Below are 25,980 nucleotides of genomic sequence, written 5' to 3'. Positions count from 1 at the left end.
TGGCTGCCCAGCTGGCTATTAAGCCCCACGCCGGCCAAAGCACAGACCTGCCATGGCAGGGCGAGGCACCCCTCCCAGCGCAGACCTGCCCTGGACTTGCCGCAGCAGGGGGAGAGGAGCCCCTCTCCCAGCCCGGCCCAGCCAGGGAGAGGAGCCCCTCCCTCGGCTCAGCCCAGTCCCACTGGAGCTGCCGTGGCCGGGGAGAGGCACCTCTGCCGCGGCCGTAAGCTGCTGTGGCAAGAGAGGGCTGGGGGGAGTCCTCTCTCCCCCCTGTAGCCCCGGGGCTGCCTGCTCCCCAAATCCCTCATCCCCAGGGCCCACCCCACCCCAACCCTCTGCCCCAGCCCTGAGCCCCCTCCTGCACCCCAAACCCCTTATCCCCACCCCAGAGCCTGCCCCCCAGCCAGAGCCATCATCCCCCCACACCGTAACACTCTGCCCTCCAGCCCTGAGGCCCCTTCCACACTCCAAACCCCTCGGCCCCACCTCCACCACATGAATTTTGTTATGTGCACCAATATGGAGGCCATGTGTCACATCATCTCCATATTGGTGCTCATAACAAAATTCATTCCGCACATGGACTTAAAAAATTAGAGGGAACACTGGTCAGGTCCAAAGATATTAATAGAATTCAACAACACAGGTCTGATCAACCCATGTTCTAACATGGTTCCCCAAAATGCACACGTCCTCAGTTTATGGGATTCTTATCTCAACATCCTTTTTCTCTGTACCAATAGACTGACCTGATATTTTCCTATTATACTTTTTACACTAATATTCTGTTAGTATTAGATTAAAATATTTTTTTGGCTTTGAAACAGAAAATCCCTATGCCACTCAATAAAGGTCAAGGGGACAAGATAGTGTAACCTTCAAGATGCATTACTCACTTTTAAAGAAAGATGTGCCTCAATCAGTCTCAAAATAATGCCTGGGGATATAGTCACTGACACTCTCTACAGCTTCCTCTTTGAAAACTAATTTTTACAATAATTTTTTTATTAAGAACAAATCTCAGTAAATTGACTAATTGAAACTTAAAATTTAGGAATGAATTTCCACTCAAATCAACATTTTGGGGTTAGGCTCATTATGTTTTGTACCTACATTACTAAGTGACATTTGTAAGGAAAGGAAAATGGAGGTTGGCAGAATTTTTTTAAAGCATTAGAAACTCCTGATCTGTTCCATATCATTTGGCAAAGACTTTTAATCTATGTAGCCGTCATACCTGTACCTGACATGATCATAATAGTAAATGCTATACAATATGATGTTTATGGTGAAGTAAAAATACAAAAACACATTGCATGAATTTTTTTATTTAACTACATATAAGTACATGTGAACAATTGGCATAAACCCCATAAAAATACAGTACTTTTTTGTGCTGTAACACTATTTAGTCACAATGTTTATATAGAAAGATATCCTTTTTACTGCTTTCTTGAAACTCATCAACATATTTAAAAAAAATTCTCTTCTCCTAAGCCCTTTTTAGTGATCCAGTTTCCTTATAGAAACTTTACCAAAATGTATTTTTGTAAAAGTTAAAAAGTCAATATGTATTTTCAACCCTTTATCTGCACCCTCCCAATAAAGCAAATTAAAAAAAAAAATCAAATACATAAAATACTGATCAGCTTTTATTCCACAGTTTTCACATATGTTCAACATTTTATTACTACTCTCACAGCTGTAAAAGAGGTTTATTTCTACAGCATCTATTACTGCTAGATGCAGTCAAGGCTGAATATCCAGTACAGCCACCTAGACCACTGTCATGTCATTAGGCTGCTGATTGAACAATTAACATTTATATAGTCTCAAAAGTTACAAATCTAGATTACTTGTGATGTTTTCAAGTGGCTGTAACATATAGAATTTATAACATCTTGTTTGTTAATAGCCTGTAGGGTATCCTTGCTCTAGTACACCGGGAAATGAATTCCTCTGTGAAATTAAGTCCTGTACCATCCACAATGGCCACATTATGGTGATAGAAATAAGTAAAAACTTCAAAGCAGGAAGGATAATTGCACTCTACATGGTCAGACAATTCAAGGAGAGTATATTTAACATTTGGTTTAGTGATTAAATTTACACAAACTTTTGACTATAATCATAGTACCGTCAGGTTAATTTTGTTACAAGGTTTTTCTTCAGTATTATTTGGATACTTTTAAAAACTATTTTTAAAAACCAGGATTAGTTAAATAAAGCAAGATGTCCAATGTACAACAGAATCTTTAAACGGGCTTTAATAGATGGGGAAAGAAAATGTGATATGAACTAGATGCATTTCCTACAGAATTAAGATGTAGCTCTAGCACTGTTAAGGCAGTGCAGAGTTTATTTTATTACCTTACTAAAGCTACACAACAACAAGGATAAATGACAGATTTTGCCTGAATAAAATATTTTTTCCCTTCTTAAACTTCACATGTGCATGTCTGGTTGTTTTGAATGTACTAGAATGTTTAAAATCCTTGGGCAATCAGAGGCTAAGCTACCGCTCAGTTGCAAATATTCCTCTCATTGGTTTAATTATTTTTTAAAATTAATATTGAAGTTAAGGTTCCAAGCACATGCAAAGTGCACATCATCTAAAATGTGCAGTTTCAAGATTGTTTAAAAACTATTTCCATTTAAAAAGACAAACTTAAAGGCCTGACATGTTTTTAAAGTGATCCAAAACTATCAGCAACCCTTCTTCAGTTTCTCTTAAAACCATTCTTCACACAGATATGGCTAAAGAAATTGTGTGACTTCTTCAGAAATGTGTGATCAGTATCACGTTATCCAAAGAGGAATACGGGGAGTGGTCATTATATTGTGATGGTGATTTAAGAAGTCTGCTGCTAGATACTACAGAACCATCCATTAGTTTCTAATTACTAGCACCAATGGTTTAAATAATCTTGCTTTGCTAAGGCAGACTGACAGCATTGTTTCACAATCGGATTGGTTTTGAGAACTGTTGTTACTTTCTACAGCCACTTAACTTTTGTTTGGATCAGTATTTATTAAAGAGTGTGCAAACATATAATCATTTGCATAGCAAACCTCAAGAGACTGACCCTGAAATAGAAATCCAAACTGTCAGGTTAAGGTACTTCTATAATCAGAATTCCTTTAAAATGACAAAAAATTAAAAATATACATTTCCTCATTTTAAGTTTAGTATAAAAGGTGTTTCTGATTTAGAATTTTTATATGGTTAGCAGTTAAAAAGTTGAAAAAGTTTGACAGTTCTTTGCACTGAAGTGTTATTCCCTTGTAACCTTCAAGACTCTGTAAATACTGTTCTGGAATACTGTGTTGAAATATGGCCTGGGATCCTTACTCATAAGGTTACATAAAGGAATTTTGCCAGCATTGGCAGGTTCTTCCACATCCCAAATTTCAGGCATACTGCAACCGGGCCTAGAAAATATTTGAATATGTAAACAAAAATAAAGAAGGACAGGTAAGGAAATGTAATCAAAGAAACATATGGCAAGTTTGTTTTATAAACTAAGGGTTAAAAATGACTGACCTACAAAGGGGAAAAAAAGAGTTTCTGAACTCTTGCTTCTTTATGATGAATTTCGGAAAGCACTTAGATTTTCTTTAAAGGTTTTTTTCACTTGTCTTTACATTGGAAATACAGGTCAGATTGGAGAATAAGTGAAAAAAAATGGTTACCTACCTTTCATAACTGTTGTTCTTTGAGATATGTTGGTCATGCCCATTCGATTTTACGTGCGTGGTCGGTGATTTTTCCCTTAGCAGTATTCATAGGGTTGGCTGTGGCGCCCTCGAGTGCCATGCTCACATGTTGGTATATTAGGTGCCGCCGTCCCTATGTCCTCTCAGTTCCTTCTTGTCAGCAACTCCGACAGAGGGGGCGGGTAATGGAATGGACATGAGCAACACATCTAGAAGAACAACAGTTACGAAAGGTAGGTAACCATTTTTCTTCGAGTGCTTGCTCATGTCGATTCCATTCAAGGTGACTCACAAGCAGTTTCCGTGGAAGTGGGCTCGGAGTTCTTGGTCTTGCAGCTTGCAACACTGCTCTGCCAAAGCCAGCATCGTCTCAAGCTTGCTGGGTAAGTGCATAATGAGACGTGAACCTGTGGACAGATGACCAAGTAGCGGCCCTACAGATCTCTTGGATTGGCACCTGTGCCAGGAAGGCCGCTGATGTCACTTGCACTCTAGTCGAGTGTGCTGTCACGACTGCCAGTAGAGGCACTTTTGCTAGCTCATAGCAGTAGCGGATACAAGCCATGATCCGGAATGAAATCCTCTGAGCAGACACTGGACGACCTTTCATCCTGTCTGCCACCGCAATGAACTGTGTTGACTTGCGAAACGGCTTTGTCCTCTCGATGTAGAAAGCCAGTGCCCTCCTGACATCCAAGGTGTGCAACCTGCATTCCTCTTCCAATTTATAAGGCTTCAGGAAGAAGACAGGTATGTATATGTCCTGGCCGGTATGAATTTCGGAAACTACGTTGGGTAGGGATGCTGGGTGCGGCCGCAACTGGACCTTATCCTTGTAGAATACCGTTTAGGACACCTCTGAAGTAAGCGCCTTGATCTCAGACACCCTGCGGGCAGACGTTATCACAACCAGGAATGAAACCTTCCAGGAGAAAAGAGGAGGGCAGGAAGCCAGAGGCTCGAAGGGAGGCCCCATGAGCAGTGACAGCACAAGATTCAAGTCCCAAGGAGGGACAGGACCCCAGGCGTGAGGGTAGAGATGCTCCAGAGCTTTCAAAAACCGGGCGGTCATGTTTTGAACGAAGACCGACCTGCCCTGAAGCAGAGGGTGGAAGGCCGAAATAGCGGCCAGGTGGACCCTGATTGATGACAGGGACAATCCTTGGAGCTTGAGGTGTGGAAGATAATCCAGCAAGGCCTGGAGACATCATTACGAGGCCCAGCACATGAACGTTTTCCACTTGGCCAGGTAAGTTGCTCTGGTGGAGGGTTTTTTGCTACACAACAAGATCCGTTGAATCCAGGCCAAGCATTCCCATTCTTCCACATTCAGCCATGCAGTAGCCAGGCTGTCAAGTGCAACACCACCAGGTTTGGGTGCAGAAGACTTCCATGTGTCTGAGACAGCAGGTCCGGCCAGAGAAGTAGCTGCAGCAGGACAGCTACCGAAAGATCCAGCAGCGTGCTGAACCAGTTCTATCAAGGCCACGTGGGGGCTATCAGGATAACCTTTGTCCTGTCCTGTTTGATCTTCACAAGGACTCTATGGATCAACAGCACTGGCGGGAAGGCATACTCAGGGCCCCTGACCATGGGAGCAAAAAGGCATCTGACAGGGAGCCCCTACCCCAGATTGAACAGAACACGTGGCATTTCCTGTTCTGACAGGATGGGAACAAGTCCACCTGGGAAGTCCCCAGAAGATCATACTGACCTCCTCAAGCTGGAGAAACCACTCATGGCAAGATGAGAAGGTACTGTTGAGGTGATCTGCTAACACATTCCTGGTCCTGGGCAGATGCACGGCTACCAAATGAATGGCATGCCGCACACAGAAGTTCCAAAGGTGGAGAGCTTCTTGGCAAAGGGCCAACGACATGGCTCCACCCTGCTTGTTGATGTAGTACATCGCAGCAATTTTGTTCAGCGGGACCTGCACCACCTTGCCTTCAGGTGGGGCAAGAATGCCTGACAGGCCAGGCAAACCGCTCCCTGATTTGTTGAGGTGTCGCAGGTCCAGAATAAGTCTGAGGTCCCATTTGCTTTCGGGATTAGGAAGTAGAGGGAGTAGAAACCTTTTCCTTTTATGTCCCAAGGGACCTCCTCCACCGCCCCCAGGTGCAGGAGGTTCTTGACCTCTTGAACGAGGAGTTGCTTGTGAGACGGGTCCCTGAAGAGGGACGGGGAATGGGTGGGGTGGGAGGGAAGGAGAGCCGAGAATTGCAGGGTGTAGCCCGGAGATACTATCTCTAGCACCTAGCAGTTCGAGGTGACCCATGACCAGGTCAAACGGTAGGGATGAAGACAATTGAGGAAAGAACGACGTGGATCCGGGGAGTTAACGGGGGCGTCACTCTCGAGTGCACCTTCAAAATGAGCACTTCTGGCCCCCAGGATGCTTTGCCGGGCTGGGTTGCTTGAGTGAGCAGGAGGAGGAAAGGCGGTGACGACTAAAGCTCATGTCTCTATCCCTTCTCCCTTGCAGACCCGTGTTGAGGCCGCCAAGGCCTTGGCAGTGGTGGCGGCCGAAACTGCTTCTTCGCCGCTTGCAGCGTATGCGGACACAGCGAGCAAAGGGTGGCCCATGCAGCCTTGCATCAGTCTGCTCCGCAAAGAGACCATTCCCATCAAATGGGAGATCGTGAATTGAGGCCTGCATTTCCTAGGATGGGCCAGCAGTCTGAAGCCAGGAGCTACGCCTCATGACCACCATCGATCCAAACACTCTAGCTGCTGAATTGGCCACATTCCACACCATTTGAAGGGAGCACCTCGCTGCTGCAGGACCCTCCTCTCCCAGGGTACCAAAATCCTGGGCCAAGTTCTGGGGCAGGGACTCCTTGAACTTATGGAGAGTCTCCCATAAGTTGAAGTTGTATCTGCTGAAAAGAGTCTGGTGGTTCACCACCCGGAACTGAAGGCTGGCCGTTGAATAAATATTCCTTCCAAAAAACTCTAGCCTCTTGGCCTCTCTATTTTTGGGGTCGAACTGGTGTACACATTTGCCCTTCTCATTGGCTGCTGAGACGACCAGCAAGCCTGGAGGCAGGTGGGTATACAAGTACTCGAACCCCATGGCTGGCACGAAGTACTTTTTCTCAGCCCTCTTGGAGGTGGGAGGGACGGACGACAAGGTTTGCCAGAGGACCTTGGGTTTTTTTAAGACCCCATTGTTCACTGGTAGTGCAACAAAGGCAGGGCTAGATGCCGAGAGCATACTGAACAGGATGTTCGCCTGTTCAGTCATCTCCTCTACCTCCAGGCCCAAGATCTTGGGCCACCCGTTGAAGCAGGGCCTGGTGCTCTTTGAAGTCGTCCGGCAGGCTGGCACTCAAGACCCCCCCCCCCACCTCATCCGGGAATGAGGATAATGACTGGACCATCGGGGGAGGCCCCAGGGCATCATACCCTGTGGGGGAAGAGGGTTTTGGGGTGGGCACTCACTCCTCTACCCCGACCTCCGAGTGCACTTTGTGCACCGAGCCTGGCACCGCCAGCTGTTGCTCTGAGGAGGCAGCCAATGAATGATGCAAAGGGGGCATCAGCATCACAGGCATGCCCCACGCACTCCAGTAGGGCCACTGTGCTGGCCACTGGCTGTGTTGCCAAGATGGCATCATAGAGATTGATGCAGCTCAGGTGCCCAACCGCGCCAGTGATGCCTCGGCAAGGGGCTGAATTCCCTCTCTGTGCCAGAGGACTCCCCTTCCGGTGATCATGGTGGAGCTGTCGATGCCTACATCTGGTGGCTAACCGTTGCTACTGGAGACCGGCGTTTTGAATAGGAGGACCGTCAGTGAGAGGACTGGTACCGCAACAGAGACTGTTCCCAAGCTGTGGGGAATGGGGATCTGTGCCAAGAAGATGACCAGTGGGAGGGTGACAGGCACCTCCCCCTAGGCTATCTGCGTTCAGAGGGCAAAGACCGCAATCGCGGTGCAAGTGATCTAGGGCAACTTGCGGAGGACCTGGGTTGTGAAGCCGGAGATCTGCGGCGCAGAGACAGAGAGGGTTGTCTTGGTTCTGGGGATTGGCGATGCTCACTTGCCCTCTGGAGGGGCTTGATGGCTGACTTGACCTTGTAGGGAGCCTTTACCGCTTCCTGAGACGCACGTGGCACCGGCGATGCTGGTAGAGGCCTCTGCGCTCTAGGTGCCGGGAGAGCCTTGGAAGGTGTCAGCCCTGCCATAAGCCTGCGTCCCCAACTGCTCCCAGGAGTTGGTAGTGGATCTGTTGGGGGGCTAGGGGCCCCCATTGGGGAGGCACATCCATGTGGCTCTGGTGTGGGCGGGTGGCCCGAACTGGGTCCTTTGCCCGATACCCCAGGCCTTTCTTGCTCAGTGCCGGGGAGCCGTCTTTCTTGGACTTCTTTTTGGGCACCAGTGCCAGAGAGCGGTGCCAGGGGTGCATTACGCACCAAGGACGAAATGCTAGGGGTAGACAGTCTGGCTGGGAAGGCTCGGAAGCCGGGTGGAGAGCAGCTTCCATAAGGAGGGCCCTCAAATGAATGTCACGCTCTTTCTGGGTCCTTGGTTGAAAGTTCTTACAGATGCAACACTTGTCTTTCACATGCAATTCCCCCAAGCACTTCAGGCAGCTGCTATGGGGGGTCACTAATAGGCATAAGCCTGTTGCAGTCAGAGCAGGGCGTAAAACCCGAACACCAGGGCATGCTCCACCTGGGGTGAAGTCAGTGTTGGGACTCTAACTTCTAACTACACTACTTAACAACCACTTAAACACTAACAACTATAAACAAACTGTTTACAAGGCCCTAAGGCTTGAAGACAGCAGAAACGAAACAGATAGCTCTTGCTAGGCAAGGAAAAGGCACTTTGACTAACCACCACGAGCGGTAAGAAGAACTGAGAGGGCGTAGGGTTGGTGGTGCCTATTATACCAACATATGAGCGCGGCACTCAAGAGGGCGCCACAGACGACCCTACGGATACCGCTAAGGCAAATATCTCAGATGACCACGCGCATACCTAGAATGGAATCGACATGAGCAAGCATTCGAAGAAGAAATTATATTACAAGATAAAAGAAAAAAATATATAGTAAAAAAAGTCTTGTTTGGGTTTTGTAACATCTATTTTATTTCCAGAAAAAAATTTACAGAAAAAATTCAACACCTTTGGACCTCATTATACATACACATCTGCAACTGCCTTCACAGCATAGTGATCTGCTTGCTCTGCATTAACTTTAATTGTGTTCTACAATTATGTTTAAGGTTATAATCCTAACATGTTCACACACAAGCTTAACTTTACACATATGAATAAAGTCAACAGAACTATTGTGTGTAGAGTTACTTGTGTATTTGAAGGATCTGGGCCCAAATTTGTTTCTGGTACTTAATTATGGTTAAGGATAAATGTAAATTCAAACTGCATATCTAACACAAATTAGCTAATATCTAATGTTCATGTACCTGTGGGTGTTTGAACAACATACCCCGACGTAAAGAGGCTCAGTGACTGTGAAAGTTCTCAGAGTTGTAAAGTCTGTTTTTCTATTCACACATCTCAAATCTGTTTGTGTGGATAGAGAGCCTGGCTCTGTCTGTATTAATTCAATTCATACAGTTTAAGAACTTGTGCTAAATGTGAAATAAATCTGCAAGTTCTAATGACAGGGTTACCATAATTCTCCCATCAACCTCCACAATCCAAAGATAAGATCCAGTATATCCTCAGCTATACTTTGAACAGAATATTGATACTGAATACTAATACTCACTTAGTTCTTCTTATGCACCATGACTCTTCTAAGATGTAATAATTCACTCCTAGTCTTAACAATTCTCTTTTCACTTCTTTTGCTGGTTTTCGACTATACATGGAATACACTATTTTAGTTCTGGCCCTTTGAAAAGAAAAAATCCATAAAAGTTGTTAGCAAATAGGATGGGAGGGTGGGGAGAACCAAATTATTTAGGATGGATAAAATAGCCAGACTGAGATAGTATAACGAGGGGGGTTGTATAAAAAAAGGCAGACAGCTCTGTAAGAAAAGCATGTAATAAAATTATATTTATGTTAGAATACTTGGGTTTTACATTTTTTAAGTTATTTGCCCTCCTATTTTAGACAAGGCACCAGGAAACACTGCAGCTTATTATTTCATACCGACTGTGTATCACTTGTGGGAGAGAAGCAACGACTTTCTACTGAATTGGCCTTTAGGACACATTTATATTGTAGATGATTCAGTTCCAGCCATTTTGTTCTAACTTCACTCAGATTCATTCCAGAGATTTTGACTGAAGTGGGTTAAGTTTCTTCTGGTTTAATGAGAAACAAGATGAATGTCCGGTGTGGACCCCTGTTTGCCCTCCCAGGAAAGTGAGCTTCCTTAGATTTGTAAAAAGAGACTTCGAGACAGAACTTGTTTCTTTCCATTTCCCACTAGACTGAACAGAACATGATTTTAGTTTAAAGACAAAAAAGGGTGAGCAGAACCACCAAAAAGGAAAGCCTGGCATTATGATCTACTGTCAATGCACTGGAGTAATGTACATAATCATATAATAACCTTAACAGAATCCTATTTGTCCTGTAAAAGAGAAGGTTAGTGAAAGTCTGAAGACATGCAGTGAATCATTTAGAATATGCTCCACAAAATCCTGTCAGTCTAGTGCTCATGATTGTGGGATGGGGAAGTAAGGCAAATAGCTGTTTTGCAGACTTGTCCCAAAATATTAAGGCTCTGATACCAAGTACAGTTGAAGGGGATTGTCTGGAGACAGAGAGCAACATGATTGTAGTTGGGTCTTACATCTGAATATAAACATACTATAAACATGTGGCAATATCTGTGTGCTCCCCTTCCCCTACCCTCTTTCCACAAACTCGAGTTGCCAAAGACTGTTGCAATGATACTCGTGGATAAGATACAAGATGTTAAACTTTTTAAATAAATGAATTTCAGAAGCCAATTTACACAAAAAGTTCAGGTTCTGAAAATTGCAAGGAAAACAAATTAAGCCGTCAAATGCCATATGAAATGAACTGACAAAAAAAGTCTGTGCAAAATTTGAATTTCAATCTGTCTTAATAAAAGAAGTTCCTAACTTAATAATCAATATTTAAATAATATGTTTTAATATTTCAAGAAAACACAACCCTTGTTTACAGTAATATCTAAGTAATTATAGCTGCAGTCTTGAGAACTGGTCTGTTCACTGGGCCATGGGAAAACAGAGCAACAAGAGGTAGATTTAGTAGGAGGATGTTGCTTCAGACTTCATAATTACACAATATTTTTGATTACTAAGGCTATATTTATACTTAAATGCTACAGTGGCACAAGTGCAGCTGCATTACTCTAGCACTTCAGTGGAGAGACTACCTATGTTGACGGGAAGGCTTCTCCCATTGGTGTAGGTAATCCACCTTCCCAACGGGCGGTAACTCAGTCAACGGAAAAATTCTTCTGTTGATCTAGAGCTGTCTACACCAGGGGCTAGGTTGGTTTAAGTACGCCACACGGTGGTGTGGATTTTTCATACCCCCTGAGCGACAAAGCTGAGTCGACCTAACCTTTTAGTGTAAACCAGCCTTAAGTCTGAACCATTACCGTGTCTCTACTCCTTCTATCCCACAATGGACTATTGTCCTTCAACTTGTTGATGACTATTTAAAAACAATGTTGATTAGTCAAATAAAAATATGACCTAGGACCTCATGGATTTAAAAAAAAATTGTACTAGACAACATGACTATCATTACTAAGGTACATCAAAAGGCTAAAATAGTTAATGTTAGAGGAATAAAACTGAACTTCGAAATTTACCTCAGCCCTGCATCTTCATAATGGGGATGATTGACAATAGGTCGAAGGGCAGACAACTTGACACTTGCCATTGTAGGCATCGCTCCTGCAAAAACAGCATCTGAAATATATAATGAAAGACTTATTTAAAATAAAGAAGGGGAGAAGAGATTTTCAGTTTCAGATAGTAAAACCAGCATAGCTGTAGGACAATACAACAGAATAAATGTAAGGAAGGAGAGAATGTTGCACTTAAAAAAAAAATACTTAAATTTAATTGCTCTGAAAGCTTGGTTCAAATAGCCTGTGAAGAGATGCTCAAAAGACAAAGGCCAAGGATTTTCAAAACTAACCATTTATTTGGGATGATAAGTACGCTCTGGGGTGTGTGTGTGTGTGTGTGTGGGGGAAAATCAGACTTTTTAAAGCATCTCAATTTGAGCACCCAAAAGGAGGCATGTAAAAATCACTGGTCACTTTGGAAAGTATTGACTACTGTATCCGTCTTAAGGAATTAAACTATTACATTTGTGGACATAATATAATTTTATTAATTTTTTTGGTCATGAATCTGTATATTGACACATTCATGTCAGTTTCAATTTTTTACTTGATTTCTGATGCATGTACACCCAAGTATGAACCACCTGACTGTGATACATGTCCTTAGTGCGGGCAGATACTTTCACGTTTACAACTATCCATTTATGGAGAAGCAGCTCATTTTCTGATTTATCTGTCTTCTTTGAACAAAAGGAGAGGAACGAACAGGAACATGCCCAAGAATGAATAAGGCGTGCTCTACTGATGAAATGAAGAGCAAGGCCCCAGTCCTGCATATGGATCCATGCGGATGGAACCCTACAATTTATGTCGAGTCCATTTAAGTCTATTAGTGATACTACAGCAGTGTCTAGGGTTCCCAAACAAGTTTGGAGCCCTACAGTATTAGGCTCTGTACAAAATTATAGTAAAACACAGCCTCTGTCCAGAAGAGCTTATAAATCTCATATAGAGGGGAAACAGAACCAAGTGACTTGTACAACGTCATGCAGCAGGTCACTGCCAGAGCTAGGACTGATATGAAGGTCTCCTCAGTCCCAGCTCAGTACTTTATCTACTAGATCATGTTGCTTCAGTCAGCTGAGCACTGTATACACGCAAAGGTCCACAAACATGGATCCAACTGTGTGAATGACACCCAAGTACGTGAATGCTGTTGCACTTAAGAACACAAGCATTTTCAAAAAAATATGTTCATCATATTTCAGGAGAAACTTTTGAGACAAATATTGAACTTTCCTTTGGGAATTTTCTTCTTCTGAATTGAATTATACTAAGATTTTAGCCAAAATGTGATTGTCTTCAAGAAAAAAGGCATACAAGATGGTTACTAACTTGTACTGTAACTGTTGTTCTTTGAGATGTTGGTACAGACGTGCACCCAGTACACCAAGTCAGAGAACTTTGCCTAGAAGTACCCGTAGAGGCGGCACACACATCCTCTAGCTCCTTAGTCCCTCCCCAGGCTATTAAAGGGCAGTGCTGCCCCAACCTCCCTCTCAGTCCCTTCACACCAAACATCAAGAATTGAGACTTCTATGTAGAGGGGCCAGAGGGTGTGTCATAGAATACACGTCTGCACCCACATCTCAAAGAACAGTAACAGTATATGTAAAATAACTGTCCTTTCTTCTTTGAGTGGGTGAAGACATGTATTTCACTTAGGTGACTGATGAGCAGTATCAGGACATGTGGCTCACAGTCTATTCTGAGAGCAACTGCAAAACTGCTTTTCCAAAATTTGCGTAATATCATGATGCTTTTTAAAGTTATGGATGGAAGACCAAATAGCAGCCCTGCAAATGCCAGTATTAAAATATCACGGAGAAATGCAACTGTCACTTGGGACCTCGTTGAAGTAGTCATGGCCACATGAAACACTGTCTTTTGGCATAGAAAAGACAAAGAACAAGTTGCCTGGGGCTCAAATGGAAAACCCATGAGGGCAGCCAACATAGTGCTAAGGTCCCATTGATGAATCACTTCCTTTACCAATGGAAAGACACAAGTGACCTCTTTCATGAATCTGGCTACAATGGCATTTGAAAAAACGGCTTTCCCTTGGACCAGAGAATGAAATGCTGAAATTGCTGCTAAGAGGACCCTCAACGAACTGATAGACAGGCCAGAGGACTGAAGGTATAATAGGAACTCCAAAACGTCCTGAATACAGGCTTGCCTCAATTGAACTCCCTGGGGCCAAGAACTAAGTTGAAATACATTTCCACTTAGCCAAATATGTAAGTGGACTTTCTACTAGTAAAGGACTATCTACTACTAAGCTGAACCTGTTGAACAGCTGTGGAACAGTGCTCCTCCTGATCTAACCATGCGGCATCCATGTAGTGAGGTGCTAACTGATTGGAGCTGGATATCAACAATAAAATCCCAGAAAGACTGAGATAAAGAAGCTTGAAGTAATCTATCACACGGATTGCTCCAACTCTAGCCATGCATGGCGAGAAGGAACTGATGGGGGTTAGGGTGGCGCCGCCTTTAAATAGCCTGAGAAGGAACTAAGGGGCCAGAGGACACAAGTACAGCACCTACAGTTACCTCTAGGAAAAATTCTCTGGCTTTGGTGCACTGGGTACGCGCACACCTGAGTGGAATACATGTCTGCCACTTGCAGAACAGAGGATTCTCACTTAAACCTAAGTGAAATACAAGGAACGTATCCCAGCATTCCAAATATGTTAGTTTAAAAAAATGTGTTTAATTTAATGTGTGTCAAAAACCATATGTGTAATAGCACAATAGTATTTTGAAAAATGCAATTAGCATTTTAATTGGCTTAATCTTGATTCAATTCCAGCATCTAATAAGGTTTAACTGCTCCTGATGGACTGTATTTTGACAGATTATTGCTAAAAATTGTTTCAGTTACAGCTCAAATAAGGTTTCAGAGTAGCAGCCGTGTTAGTCTGTATCCGCAAAAAGAACGGGAGTACTTGTGGCACCTCAGAGACTAACAAATTTATTAGAGCATAAGCTTTCGTGGACTACAGCCCACTTCTTCGGATGCATATAGAATATATATGCATCCGAAGAAGTGGGCTGTAGTCCACGAAAGCTTATGCTCTAATAAATTTGTTAGTCTCTAAGGTGCCATAAGTACTCCTGTTCTTTTAGCTCAAATAAGGACATCATCACACACAACTAAATAGTTTACCTTGTCTGGTACTGGATTTTATCCATTCTAAAAGTTCTTCCTGTGGCAAATTGCTAAATTCTCCCATGATGTTCCACTGTTTCTGAAGGTTTGCTGATCCCTCTATTGCCATTATTGCTAAAATAGCAAAGACCAATGTTTTGGGCTGAATTTTGCCAAAGAGCCATCCAAACAACTGAAATATAAAAGCCAGTTAATTCCAGATACCTACAGTATTACACAATATTCATGGCTTATGATTTTAATTTCTCCAGTAGAAACCTGTTAGTCACACACATTACAATCAATCAAAAGTTGTTCTTTTAGGGCCCAGTCCTGCTTCTATTAACATCAATGGAAATTCTGCCATTAACTTCAGTGAGAGTAGGATTAAGACTTTAAATATTCACTTAAGTTGACTCCATTGTAGTAAGTTGCTCCTACTTTTCTTATACTATAAAATAAGACAATATGCATTAATGCAACCTTAAATTTGCAATGAAAATAAAGTCAGGGAATGCAGCAGTTAAGATTCATTCAGCAATGTCAACTTCTAAATCTCACATATATAGTATTTTATACTCTTGTCAAATGGACAGTTCAGTATATTTCTGGTCATGTTAAATGTATTTCATAAAAAGATACAGGTAAGTCAACTTTTTTTAAGAACCTACAAGCAAATCAGAAAGGCAAAAGTTAACGGTAGAACTTTACTGTTGCATCACATCTACTCTTTCCCTCTCCTACCCTGAAAGAGATAGGCTTTGTTTGAATAATAGTGCAAGTGGTTTGAAGCAGACTTTGAAGTGTGCACGTCAGTAAAATGAGTACTGTGGAGAGAAATTGTAATTTTGTTTTTACTGCTCTACTGTTTGGCTTGATCAAGGACAACCTATCCCAGCCACACTTGACCTAACCCGCCACGTACCCACAAAACATATCCCTTAACTTTTATTGGCAATTTGTGAATTAAAAAAGCAAGGGTTTACACTTTATGCTTATGACACATGGTTACACACAGTTTAACTGCTTGGCACTAGCTAAATGCATTCCCGTTAATCAGAATTTATGTAACTACTGTACTATTAAAGCAGCAGGAATTACCAATCACTGTTAGGCTAAATTATTTAATTTCCAATTAAGACCTCCCAATAAGCCAGCAATATCAATTAAACATGTGCCATATGAGATAACAGTATTTTATTTTTTATTTAATAGAGTGCCTCTGGCAGCAGAGAGGGAACATGGCCAAAGCACCATCCTTCTGCAGGATACTACATACACTCCACTGTTTCTCCCAGAAGAGCCAGACACTAGTCTGGAGCATTCATTGTACACAGTGTACCTAGCCCCAGCGTGGTTGCAGCACAGGGGTAGGAGGGCCGTCAACGCTTTTTGTTTCTTCTCTCCTCCTCCTGCTTCTCTACAAATCTGGGCATTAATCACACCACTAGTTTACATAACCCAAAGGGAGCAACCTGCAGTCTGATGAATGGATGTAGCATAAGGAGCTTGTTATATGGGCTTGGGATGATTGTTTTAATATTAAAAACTTTTATTTGGAAGGATGAAAAAAAACTTTATAACCACATTTAGATGGTCATAACTTATGTCACTTTCTTAGGGCTCTGAGGGGCCCATGGTTACAACAGAGAACAAAAGTAAGTAGCCCAATTTGTAGAAGCCAGAATACCACAAAACCATTTTATGGACATTTATAATCCTACTAGTCTCTAAAAATTAAAATGTCATTTTATATAAATATAATATGATGCTGACCCATTAATTTGACTGCTGATCTGTTTTAGCAGTTGGCAGCTTTTTGGCAGATATACTAACACCTACATGGCAATCTCAGTTTAAGTGAGAATGTGTTAGAACATTTAAACTCCTTAGTTAGTTTGCTGCTTTTCAGGTGAAGAAAAACCACAGTCCCATAAAGGTTCTATAAAAACTTGATAAAATTAACAGTATTTTGTACATATGCCCAACACAAAGTGATTGAACATGCATAAAATGCAACAAAAGCATCTCCTTTTATATGAGGTTGTGACTAGATTAGGATGATTCTCATGTGGTACATGGTTCACAAATATGCTCTGCCAAATAAATCTTTAAATGTTTGCAAGGAACATTTTCTTAATTTTCAAGTCCGTCAGAATGTTTTCTGCTAATTTTTAAAGTTCCACTTAGGATGGAGTAATTCCTCCTAATTTAGAGAGCAAACACACAGAAACAACATCAGCTTTATCATCAATGTGTTCCGCCCCACAAGATGCTGCACTGAGCAAACTGGGCTGTTTGATAATCAAGGGTATAATCATCCATGTGATGGCCTGAAAGAAAAACAACCAGCTGCAGAACTAATCCCATTCCACAGATGCCCAGTCTCAGGCTGTGTATTCTCGGACAAAAAAAAGGTGGTTTTACTGCAAGGAAAACTTGTGTGTGTTAGCTAACATACTGTAAAACTCTTAGTGGTGACAAGGATTGTAGTTTTACCAGGAGGCAACCTAGATGAGGCCAACCATGGATGGGGTTATAGTGTTGACCTCGCCTAGCTATTTCACAGCAAAAACAACAACTGCCTTGTTTCTGCTTAGGAGTTTACAGCAAGATAACTATCGTGCATTAGTTATCTCACTGTAAAAAAAAAAAAAAAAAACAAACCCACCTTTGAGGTTTTATCTTCACTGACAATCTCCCTCCTACTATCTTATCTTGGGGACTAGATTAAATGGTCCAGATCCCTTGCTGTTCTGATTTACGTTCCTAAATCTTTGTAAGCTGTTTTCACCCTTACCACTTGCATAACTGCTTAATCCTGACATCCATCCCACAGATATCAAATCCTCCCAGAACCTTATTCTAGACAAGTCTGGACAATCAAGGCTGGGTCTACACTACCCGCCTGAATTGGCGGGTAGAAATCGACCTCTCGGGGATCGATTTATCGCGTCCCGTTGGGATGCGGCAATCGATCCCCGAATCGACGCTCTTACTCCACCAGCGGAGGTGGGAGTAAGCGCCGTCGACGGGAAGCCGCAGAGGTCGATTTTGCCACCGTCCCTACAGCGGGGTAAGTCGGCTGCGATACGTCGAATTCAGCTACGCTATTCGCGTAGCTGAATTTGCGTATCTTAAATCGACCCCCCCCGTAGTGTAGATGTAGGCCAAGTCCTGACTTCCCTCTAATCCTAGTCAGCTCAAAAAGCAGTTATTCCTTCCGGTCCTTTTTATACATATACAGCCCGATTCTTGAGTCTGTCTGAGCGATTCTTGGCTGAGAACCCAATGGGGCAGGCTGAACGCCACTTTTACACTTCCTTGGTCCTGGAGGTAGTGTGAGGTCTTCTCATCCCCTTTGTGTAAGCTAGGGCAACCTCATGTCTGCTCTCATCTATGCTGGATGCAAGAGCTCCTAGGGCCATTCCGGTCAGTGTAAGGCCGGTTAGCCATAATCTTTTCTGTCAACACCAGATTTAATGCCATCTGTGGAGTCCCCTACATGTATCAGATGTGCAACCCCCTTTGTGCCACAGGAACAGCGCAAAGAAGCCAGGCCAGGAACAGAGAATCTGGCCCACATATTCCAGGTGCCACCCACCTTCAAATTAGGTAATGTTCTAAGGGTTAAATTATCAAAGATTTTTTCCTCCTCTTGATACATGAGAAAAATGCTCTAGGAAGAAGCTAGACTCCATGTGTCAGACGTAAGTACTAAGCCCCAGTACCCTATCCTGAATGTGTAAATACAATGACTGGAATATGCAAGTACTTTGGACCTTTTAATTAATGAAAGGTTTTATACTTACTCTGCAAAAGTTAACATTTTATGCATACTAACTATAAAAATGGAAGGTTTGCCATAATGCTTTCCCCCCCACATGTTGCAACACTGGTTTCAAATTAAATTGATGAGTGGATAAAATTTTGATTATTTCAACTGCTCACTTATCCAGAACATTAGAGAGAGTAGTATTTGGACCTCAAATTGATATGCAAATAGCTAAATTATTCAATTAGTCAATCTGAAAACAACCAGAGAAGCAATATATGCAATCTGATAGGGTCAGATCAGGATCATAGTTCTTACGCTCAAAACTGGATAATGCAATGAGCAATGTATAGTTAAAGCAAAAAACAGTTACTCACCTTTGTAACTGTTGTTCTTCGAGATGTGTTGCTCATATCCATTCCAATTAGGTGTGTGCGTGCCGCATGCACGATCGTCAGAGAATTTTTACCCTAGCAACACCCGGTGGGTCGGCTGTGGAGCCCCCTGGAGTGGCGCCTTCATGGCGCTGGATATATACTCCAGCCAACCCAGTGCCCCCTCAGTTCCTTCTTGCCGGCTACTCCGACAGTGGGGAAGGAGGGCGGGTTTGGAATGGATATGAGCAACACATCTCGAAGAACCACAGTTACAAAGGCGAGTAACCGTTTTTCCTTCTTCGAGTGCTTGCTCATATCGCTTCCAATTAGGTGACTCCCAAGCCTTACCTAGGCGGTGGGGTCGGAGTGAGACATCGCTGAGTGCAGAATCGCTGAGCCAAATGCAGCATCGTCTCTAGACTGCTGTACTAACGCGTAGTGAGCGGCAAAGGTATGAATGGATAACCAAGCCGCCGCTCTACAGATCTCATGGATTGGAACCTGGGCCAAGAAAGCGGTTGAGGAAGCTTGAGCCCTTGTGGAGTGGGCGGTGAGGCGTGGTGTCGCGACACCGGCCAAGTCATAGCAAGCATGAATACAGGACGTGAGCCAAGAGGAGATACGTTGTGAGGAGACTGGTAAGCCTTTCATCCGGTCAGCCACTGCAATGAAGAGTTGAGTCGTCTTCCTAAACGGCTTCGTACGCTCGATATAGAATGCGAGGGCCCTGCGCACATCCAGAGATTGCATACGTTGATTTTGCCATGTAGCGTGCGGCTTAGGGTGGAAGACCGGGAGGAAGATATCCTGGTTCACATGAAAAGCTGATACCACCTTGGGGAGAAAGGCAGGGTGGGGGCGAAGCTGCACCTTGTCTTTATGGAAGACTGTATATGGAGGTTCCGACATGAGGGCTCTGATTTCAGAAACATGCCTTGCTGAAGTAATGGCTACAAGGAAAGCTATCTTCCAAGATAGGTAAAGGAGTTAGCAGGTAGCCATTGGCTCCCCCGTGAGCCTGGAGAGGACCAGGTTAAGGTCCCACGCTGGGACCGGTTGACGCAGTTGTGGGTATAGGCGACCATCGGGTTAGAGAAGACCGAGGAAGCATGTTCTCCTGGATGGAACGCCGAGATAGCTGCCAGGTGCACCCTGTCAGATGATATCGCCAGGCCTTGCTGCTTTAGGGATAGGAGATAGTCCAGTATAAGTGGTATCGACGCCTGCAAGGGGGGCGTGGTGTGCTGCTCGCACCAACAGGAGAAGCGCTTCCATTTGGCTAAGTAGGTTGCCAGTGTGGATGGTTTCCTGCTGCCTAACAGAACCTGCTGCACGGATTGTGAGCAGAGTAACTCCGCCCGAGTTAACCACGCAGCATCCACGCTGTAAGGTGGAGCGATTGCAGGTCAGGGTGACAGTCATCCGTGGTCCTGGTAGATCAGGTCCAGCCACAGTGGGAGCGTGATCGGAGGCTCTACCGACAACTCCAGGAGTGTGGTGTACCAGTGCTGCCTTAGCCATGCTGGAGCGACCAGAATCATGCGTGCCTTGTCCCTGCGCAGCTTAAGCAGGACCCTGTGGACCAGCAGGAATGGAGGGAAGGCGTAGAACAGCTGGTCTTTCCACGGCAGTAGGAAAGCATCTGACAGGGAGCCCTTAGAGTGCCCTTGGAGAGAACAGAACACTTGGCACTTCCGATTGATGCGCGAGGCGAATTGGTCGATCTGGGGAAATCCCCACCTCTGGAAGATGGAGTGGATGGTATCTGGACGAAACAACCACTCGTGAGTTTGCAATGACCTGCTGAGATGGTCTGCCAGCGTGTTCTGGACTCCTGGGAGAAACGACGCCATCAGATGTATCGAGTGGGCTATGCAAAACTCCCACAGGCGAATGGCCTCCTGGGATGAGGGGGATGACCCGGCTCCCCCTTGTTTGTTGATGTAGAACATGGCCGTGGTGTTGTCTGTGAGGACTGACACGCAACCGCCATGTAGGAGACCGCGAAACACCTGACACGCTAGGCGTACTGCCATCAATTCTTGTACATTGATGTGCAGAGTTATTTCAGATGTGGTCCAAAGGCCCTGCGTCTGGTGTTCCCCGATATGGGTGCCCCAGCCCAGAGATGATGCATCTGTGACAAGGTATAAGGAAGGTTGTGGGGCGTGAAATGGTACCCCTTCGCACACCGACTGTGTGGCTCAACCACCAAGTGAAGGAGGACAAGACGGACTCCAGAACCGTGACCACCATGTCCAGGCTGTCCCGACCCGGACGATACACTGTTGATACCCAGGCCTGCAGCAGGCGGAGCCGAAGTCTAGCATGCCTGGTTACATAAGTGCACGACGCTATGCACTCCCAGAAGGCCGAGGCAAGTCCTTACCGTGGAAGTTGGGAAGCTTTGGAGGCTGCAGATGATGTTTGCCATAGTCTGAAAACAAGTGTCCGGCAGGAGAGTGCGGGCGAGTCTGGAGTCTAAGACTGCCCCAATAAACTCTATTCTCTGGGTTGGTTCCAGAGTTGACTTCTCTCTGTTGAGTAAGATGCTCAGCTTGCAGAAGGTGTGCAGGATGAGTTGGACGTGGGATTGCACTTCTTCCCTGGTGTGGCCCCAAATGAGCCAGTCGTCGAGATACGGGCACACCTGTATCCGTTGTCAACGAAGGTAGGCTGCCACGACAGCCATACATTTGGTGAACACTCTCGGAGCTCTGGACAATCCGAAGGGAAGGACAGCAAATTGGTAATGTTTGTGGTTTACCACAAAGTGAAGGAAGCGCCTGTGTGGAGGCTAAATCGCTATGTGAAAATACGCGTCCTTCATGTCGAGGACGGCGTACCAGTCTCCAGGATCCAGGGAAGGAATAATGGTCCCCAATGAGACCATGCGGAACTTCAACTTTACCAGGAATTTGTTGAGTCCACGCAGATCTAATATGGGTCGAAGCCCGTCCTCACGCGCAGCTTCAAAAATTTTGCCTGGGCCCTGATGATGGTTTAGGAGGGCCTTGGTTCTGACCAGGTTGGTGGCCGGTGGATCTCCTTCTACCACCTTGTCCACGTCTTCTGTAAAAGCCTTGCCCCACGAGGAGGAGGGTAGAACCTTTGAGGCTGTGGTCTAAAGAGCTTGTGCTGGGTAACTGGGACATGCATCCCCAGGGAGCGCACGATGGTTTTGGAGTCTTTTAGGCTCTGTAACCGAGAGTCCGTTTTGTCCGAGAACAGGCCCTGCCCATCAAATGGTAGATCCTGCAGGACATGTTGCAGTTCTGATGGTAAGCCAGACACCTGAAGCCAGGAGATGCGTCACATAGCTATGCCCGACGCCAGGATCCTAGCAGCAGAGTCCGCTACATCAAGAGAGGCCTGTAAGGAGGTCCTAGTCACCTTTTTGCCCTCTTCCACTAAAGCCCCGAACTCATCCCTGGACTCTCGTGGAATCAACTCCTTAAATTTGCCCATGGAGTTCCACGAGTTATAATCATAGCAGCTCAAGAGTGACTGTTGGTTTGCAGCTCTGAGCTGTAGGCCCCCCGCTGAGTAAATTTTGCGTCCAAACAAATTGAAGTGCTTGGCGTCTTTAGATTTGGGCGCTGCGGCCTGTTGACCATGTCGTTCCCTTGCGTTCACCACCAGTGAACACGCCTGAGGGTGAGTATACAGGTATTCATACTCCTTAGAAGGAACAAAGTATTTCCTCTCCACCCCTCTGGCAGTAGGTGGGATAGAGGCAAGGGTCTGCCATACTGTCTTGGCGTTAGCCTGAATGGAGCGGATTATGGGCAACGCTACCCGGGATGGGGCGTCAGCTGAAAGGATGCTCACCACCGGGTCCTCCAACTCCACTATCTCTGCTGCTGGGGTAGATTGCTATATGAAAATATGTGTCCTTCATGTCGAGGGCGGTGTACCAGTCTCCAGGATCCAGGGAAGGGATGATGGTCCCCAAGGAGACCATGCGGAACTTCAACTTTACTATGAATTTGTTGAGTCCGCGTAAATCTAAAATGGGTCGCAGACCCCCTTTTGCTTTGGGGATCAGGAAGTAGCGGGAGTAAACCCCCCTGCCCCTTAACTCTGGCGGAACCTCCTCTATGGCCCCCATAGAGAGGAGCCCAAAAACCTCCTGTGTAAGGAGATGCTCGTGAGAAGGGTCCCTGAAGAGGGACGGAGAAGGGAGGTGGGAGGGGGTGAACGAAGAAAACTGGAGAGCGTATCCCCGCTCCACTGTGCGAAGGACCCAACGGTCCGAGGTTATAAGGGACCAAGCACGGTGGAAACGGGAGAGGCGATCCTGAAAGAAAGGGAATGGATCCTGGGTAGTGGCTGGCACGCCGTCCTCGAGCTCACCTTCAAGAAATTTGCCTAGACCCTGAAGGTGGTCTAGGAGGGCCTTGGTTCTGACCGGGTTGGGGGCCGGTCGACCTCCGTCTACCACCTCGCCCCCGCCTTCTGGGGAAGTCCTGTCTCGGATGAGGAGGAGGAAGGTAGAACCTTTGTGGCTGGGGTCTAAAGGGCCTGCGCTGGGGTCCTGGGACATGCATCCCCAGGGAGCGCATGATGGTTCTGGAGTCCTTGAGGCTCTGCAACCGAGAGTCCGTCTTGTCCGAGAACAACCCCTGGCCCTCGAACGGCAGATCTTGCAGGGTCTGCTGCAGTTCTGGTGGTAACGCCGATACCTGAAGCCAAGAGACGCGTCTCAGGGCTATCCCCGATGCTAGTGTCCTGGCGGCAGAGTCCGCTATGTCCAGGGAGGCCTGGAAGGAGGTCCTAGCCACCTTTTTACCTTCCTCCACTAGGGCCCCCAACTCCTCTCTCGAGTCCTGGGGGACCAACTCTTTAAATTTACCCATGGAAGTCCATGAGTTGTAATTGTACCAACTCAAGAGCGCCTGTTGGTTTGCGGCTCTGAGCTGCAGACCCCCCTTCTGAATAAACCTTACGTCCAAACAAATCGAAGCGTTTGGCGTCCTTTGATTTGGGCGCTGCCGCCTGCTGACCATGACGCTCTCTTGCGTTCACTGAGGAGACTACTAGTGAACACAGCAGAGGGTCTGTATAGAGGTACTCATGGTCTTTAGAGGGGACAAAATACTTCCTCTCTACACCTCTGGCAGTGGGAGGGATGGAGGCCGGGGTTTACCATATGGCATTAGCGTTAGCCTGAATCGTACGAATAATGGGCATCGCCACCCGGGATGAGGCATCAGCTGAGAGGATGCTCACCACCGGGTCCTCCACCTCCACTATCTCCTCAGCCTGTAGGTCCATGTTCCGTGCCACCCGACATAACAAGTGTTGGGGGGCACAGAGGTCTATTGGAGATGGGCCTGAGGCTGTTGTACCCGCCACCGCCTCATCCGGGGAGGATGAGGACGCCACCTCAGGGGGTAAAGGATCCAGATGAGGGTCCGGCTCCAAGGGTCCCTGATGTGCAAGATCCCCTGCACCGGGGTCTGGGGGCTGCGTGGGTGTCGGCACGGGAGCCTCCATGCCCCCTGGGGGAGGACGGGAGATGGTGGCCTCAGGTACCCTGGGCTCAGAGTGTGCCGAGCGAGAGGCCGCTGGTGGAGCCCCTTGAGCTTGGTGATATGCCCATGGGGTCCAGAAAGACCAATGTGCAGGGTCCTGCCTAGGGTCCTCTGCCCCCTCCTGCCAATGACCCAAGTCGTCTGCAGCCTGACCCTGAGCAGGGTATGCTGATCGGGAAGCCCCTTCCAACGAGCGAGACACCAACCTTGAGGGCCAGGGTGGTGCTGAGCGTGATTGCAGGGGCTTGTCCTGGTGCAGTGCCGAGTGGTGCCGGTCCACAGGCGAGTGGTCTCTGCGCGGTGCCAGTGAGCAGTACCGGGATCGAGAAAGGTGCCGATGGCCATGCCGATACCAGGATCCAGATCTGGATCGTGAAGATGAAGACCGTCTGTAGACTCGGTGCCGGGAGCGGCTTCGCGAACGGGAGCAGTGCTCATACCGGTGTCGGGAACTGCATCTGGACTCCGACCGGTACCGATGCTCAGGTCGGTGGCGAGAAGTAGATCGGTGCCAGGAGGAAGATCTGGGCCGTGAGTACGACCGGTGCCGAGATGAAGATCGGTGCCGGGACTGTGAGCGGCGTCGGGACCTCCTCTGAGACCGGGAGCGGTGCCGCGAGTCCACCCTCGGAGATGGAGGGCGTATCAGGGCAGGCTTGCCCCTGGATTACACCGTGCGAAGGGGATGCGGTGCCACGGACTGAGACGGCGCCAGCTCCATGAGGGCAATGAGGTCTTTCGCCGTTGAAAAGTCTCCGGCGTAGAAGGGAGACAGGGCTGAACCACAGGACGAGGCGGTGAGCCAGTCCGCACCGGACTCAACGGCCCTACCCCCGGTGCCGGAGTCAACGGTGTCGACGATGCCTGCACCCTCTGGCGCTCCGAAGCCGGACGCGGCTCTACCACCAGTGCGGGAGGAGCCGGTGCCTGTTGGACGGCAGCGTCCTGGGTCTTGCGGGGTCTTTTATGTCCCGGAGACAGGGAACGGCGCTGAAGGGCTTGCGGCGGACGCGGTGCCGAGGGAGGACGGTGCCGTGGGGCCTTATCCGTGTCTGCTTGCGGTGCAGTACCAGAGGGTGCCGCTGGGGCGCTGCGCACCGAGGCACTTGGTGCCGGAACTTGGCACACCGAAGGAAGATCTGGGCTAAGTGCCGCCTCCATAAGGAGCTTCTTAAGTCTAAAGTCCCGCTCCTTTTTGGTCCTGGGCCTGAAAGCCTTGCAGATCTTACACTTGTCCGTCTGGTGAGACTCCCCTAAACACTTCAGACAAGAGTCGTGAGGGTCTCACGTTGGCATAGGCTTAGCACAGGTCGCGCACGGCTTATAGCCAGGAGCCTTGGGCATGAGCCCGGCTGTGCGCCGGGGGGAAAAGGGGGGATAATAGCCCCCTTAACCCCAATAACTATTTATAACTACTCTACAGCTATTAACAACAAGCTACTAATCTAAAAGTATATACCAACAACTATCTACAAGAATGAACAAGTAAAGCTAGGGAGAGTGGAGAACAGTTATGTCGCGCTCCACAGTTCCAACGACCATCACGGGCGGTAAGAAGGAACTGAGGAGGCGCTGGGT

The 25,980-nt window shown here is 46.4% G+C and overlaps 1 protein-coding gene across 1 annotated transcript in view; it reads right to left on the bottom strand.

Moving 5' to 3' along the window:
* Window positions 1–1,308: 1,308 nt before the first annotated feature.
* DPY19L1 (dpy-19 like C-mannosyltransferase 1) overlaps window positions 1,309–25,980 on the bottom strand; it is a 104,459-nt gene continuing 79,787 nt past the window's right edge. The window contains exons 20-23 of the mRNA XM_054019321.1: window positions 14,732–14,906; window positions 11,518–11,617; window positions 9,463–9,588; window positions 1,309–3,432 (exon numbers count right to left, since the gene is read on the bottom strand). Of these exons, the coding sequence (XP_053875296.1) occupies window positions 3,276–3,432; window positions 9,463–9,588; window positions 11,518–11,617; window positions 14,732–14,906 (558 nt within the window). The 3' untranslated portion in view covers window positions 1,309–3,275. The remainder of the gene's footprint in view (window positions 3,433–9,462; window positions 9,589–11,517; window positions 11,618–14,731; window positions 14,907–25,980) is intronic.

The sequence above is a fragment of the Malaclemys terrapin genome, chromosome 2 (assembly GCF_027887155.1).
Source record: "Malaclemys terrapin pileata isolate rMalTer1 chromosome 2, rMalTer1.hap1, whole genome shotgun sequence".
Classification (NCBI taxonomy): domain Eukaryota; kingdom Metazoa; phylum Chordata; order Testudines; family Emydidae; genus Malaclemys; species Malaclemys terrapin.
Note: the sequence above shows the minus strand (reverse complement) of the source record. Positions and strands in the feature narration are given on the sequence as shown.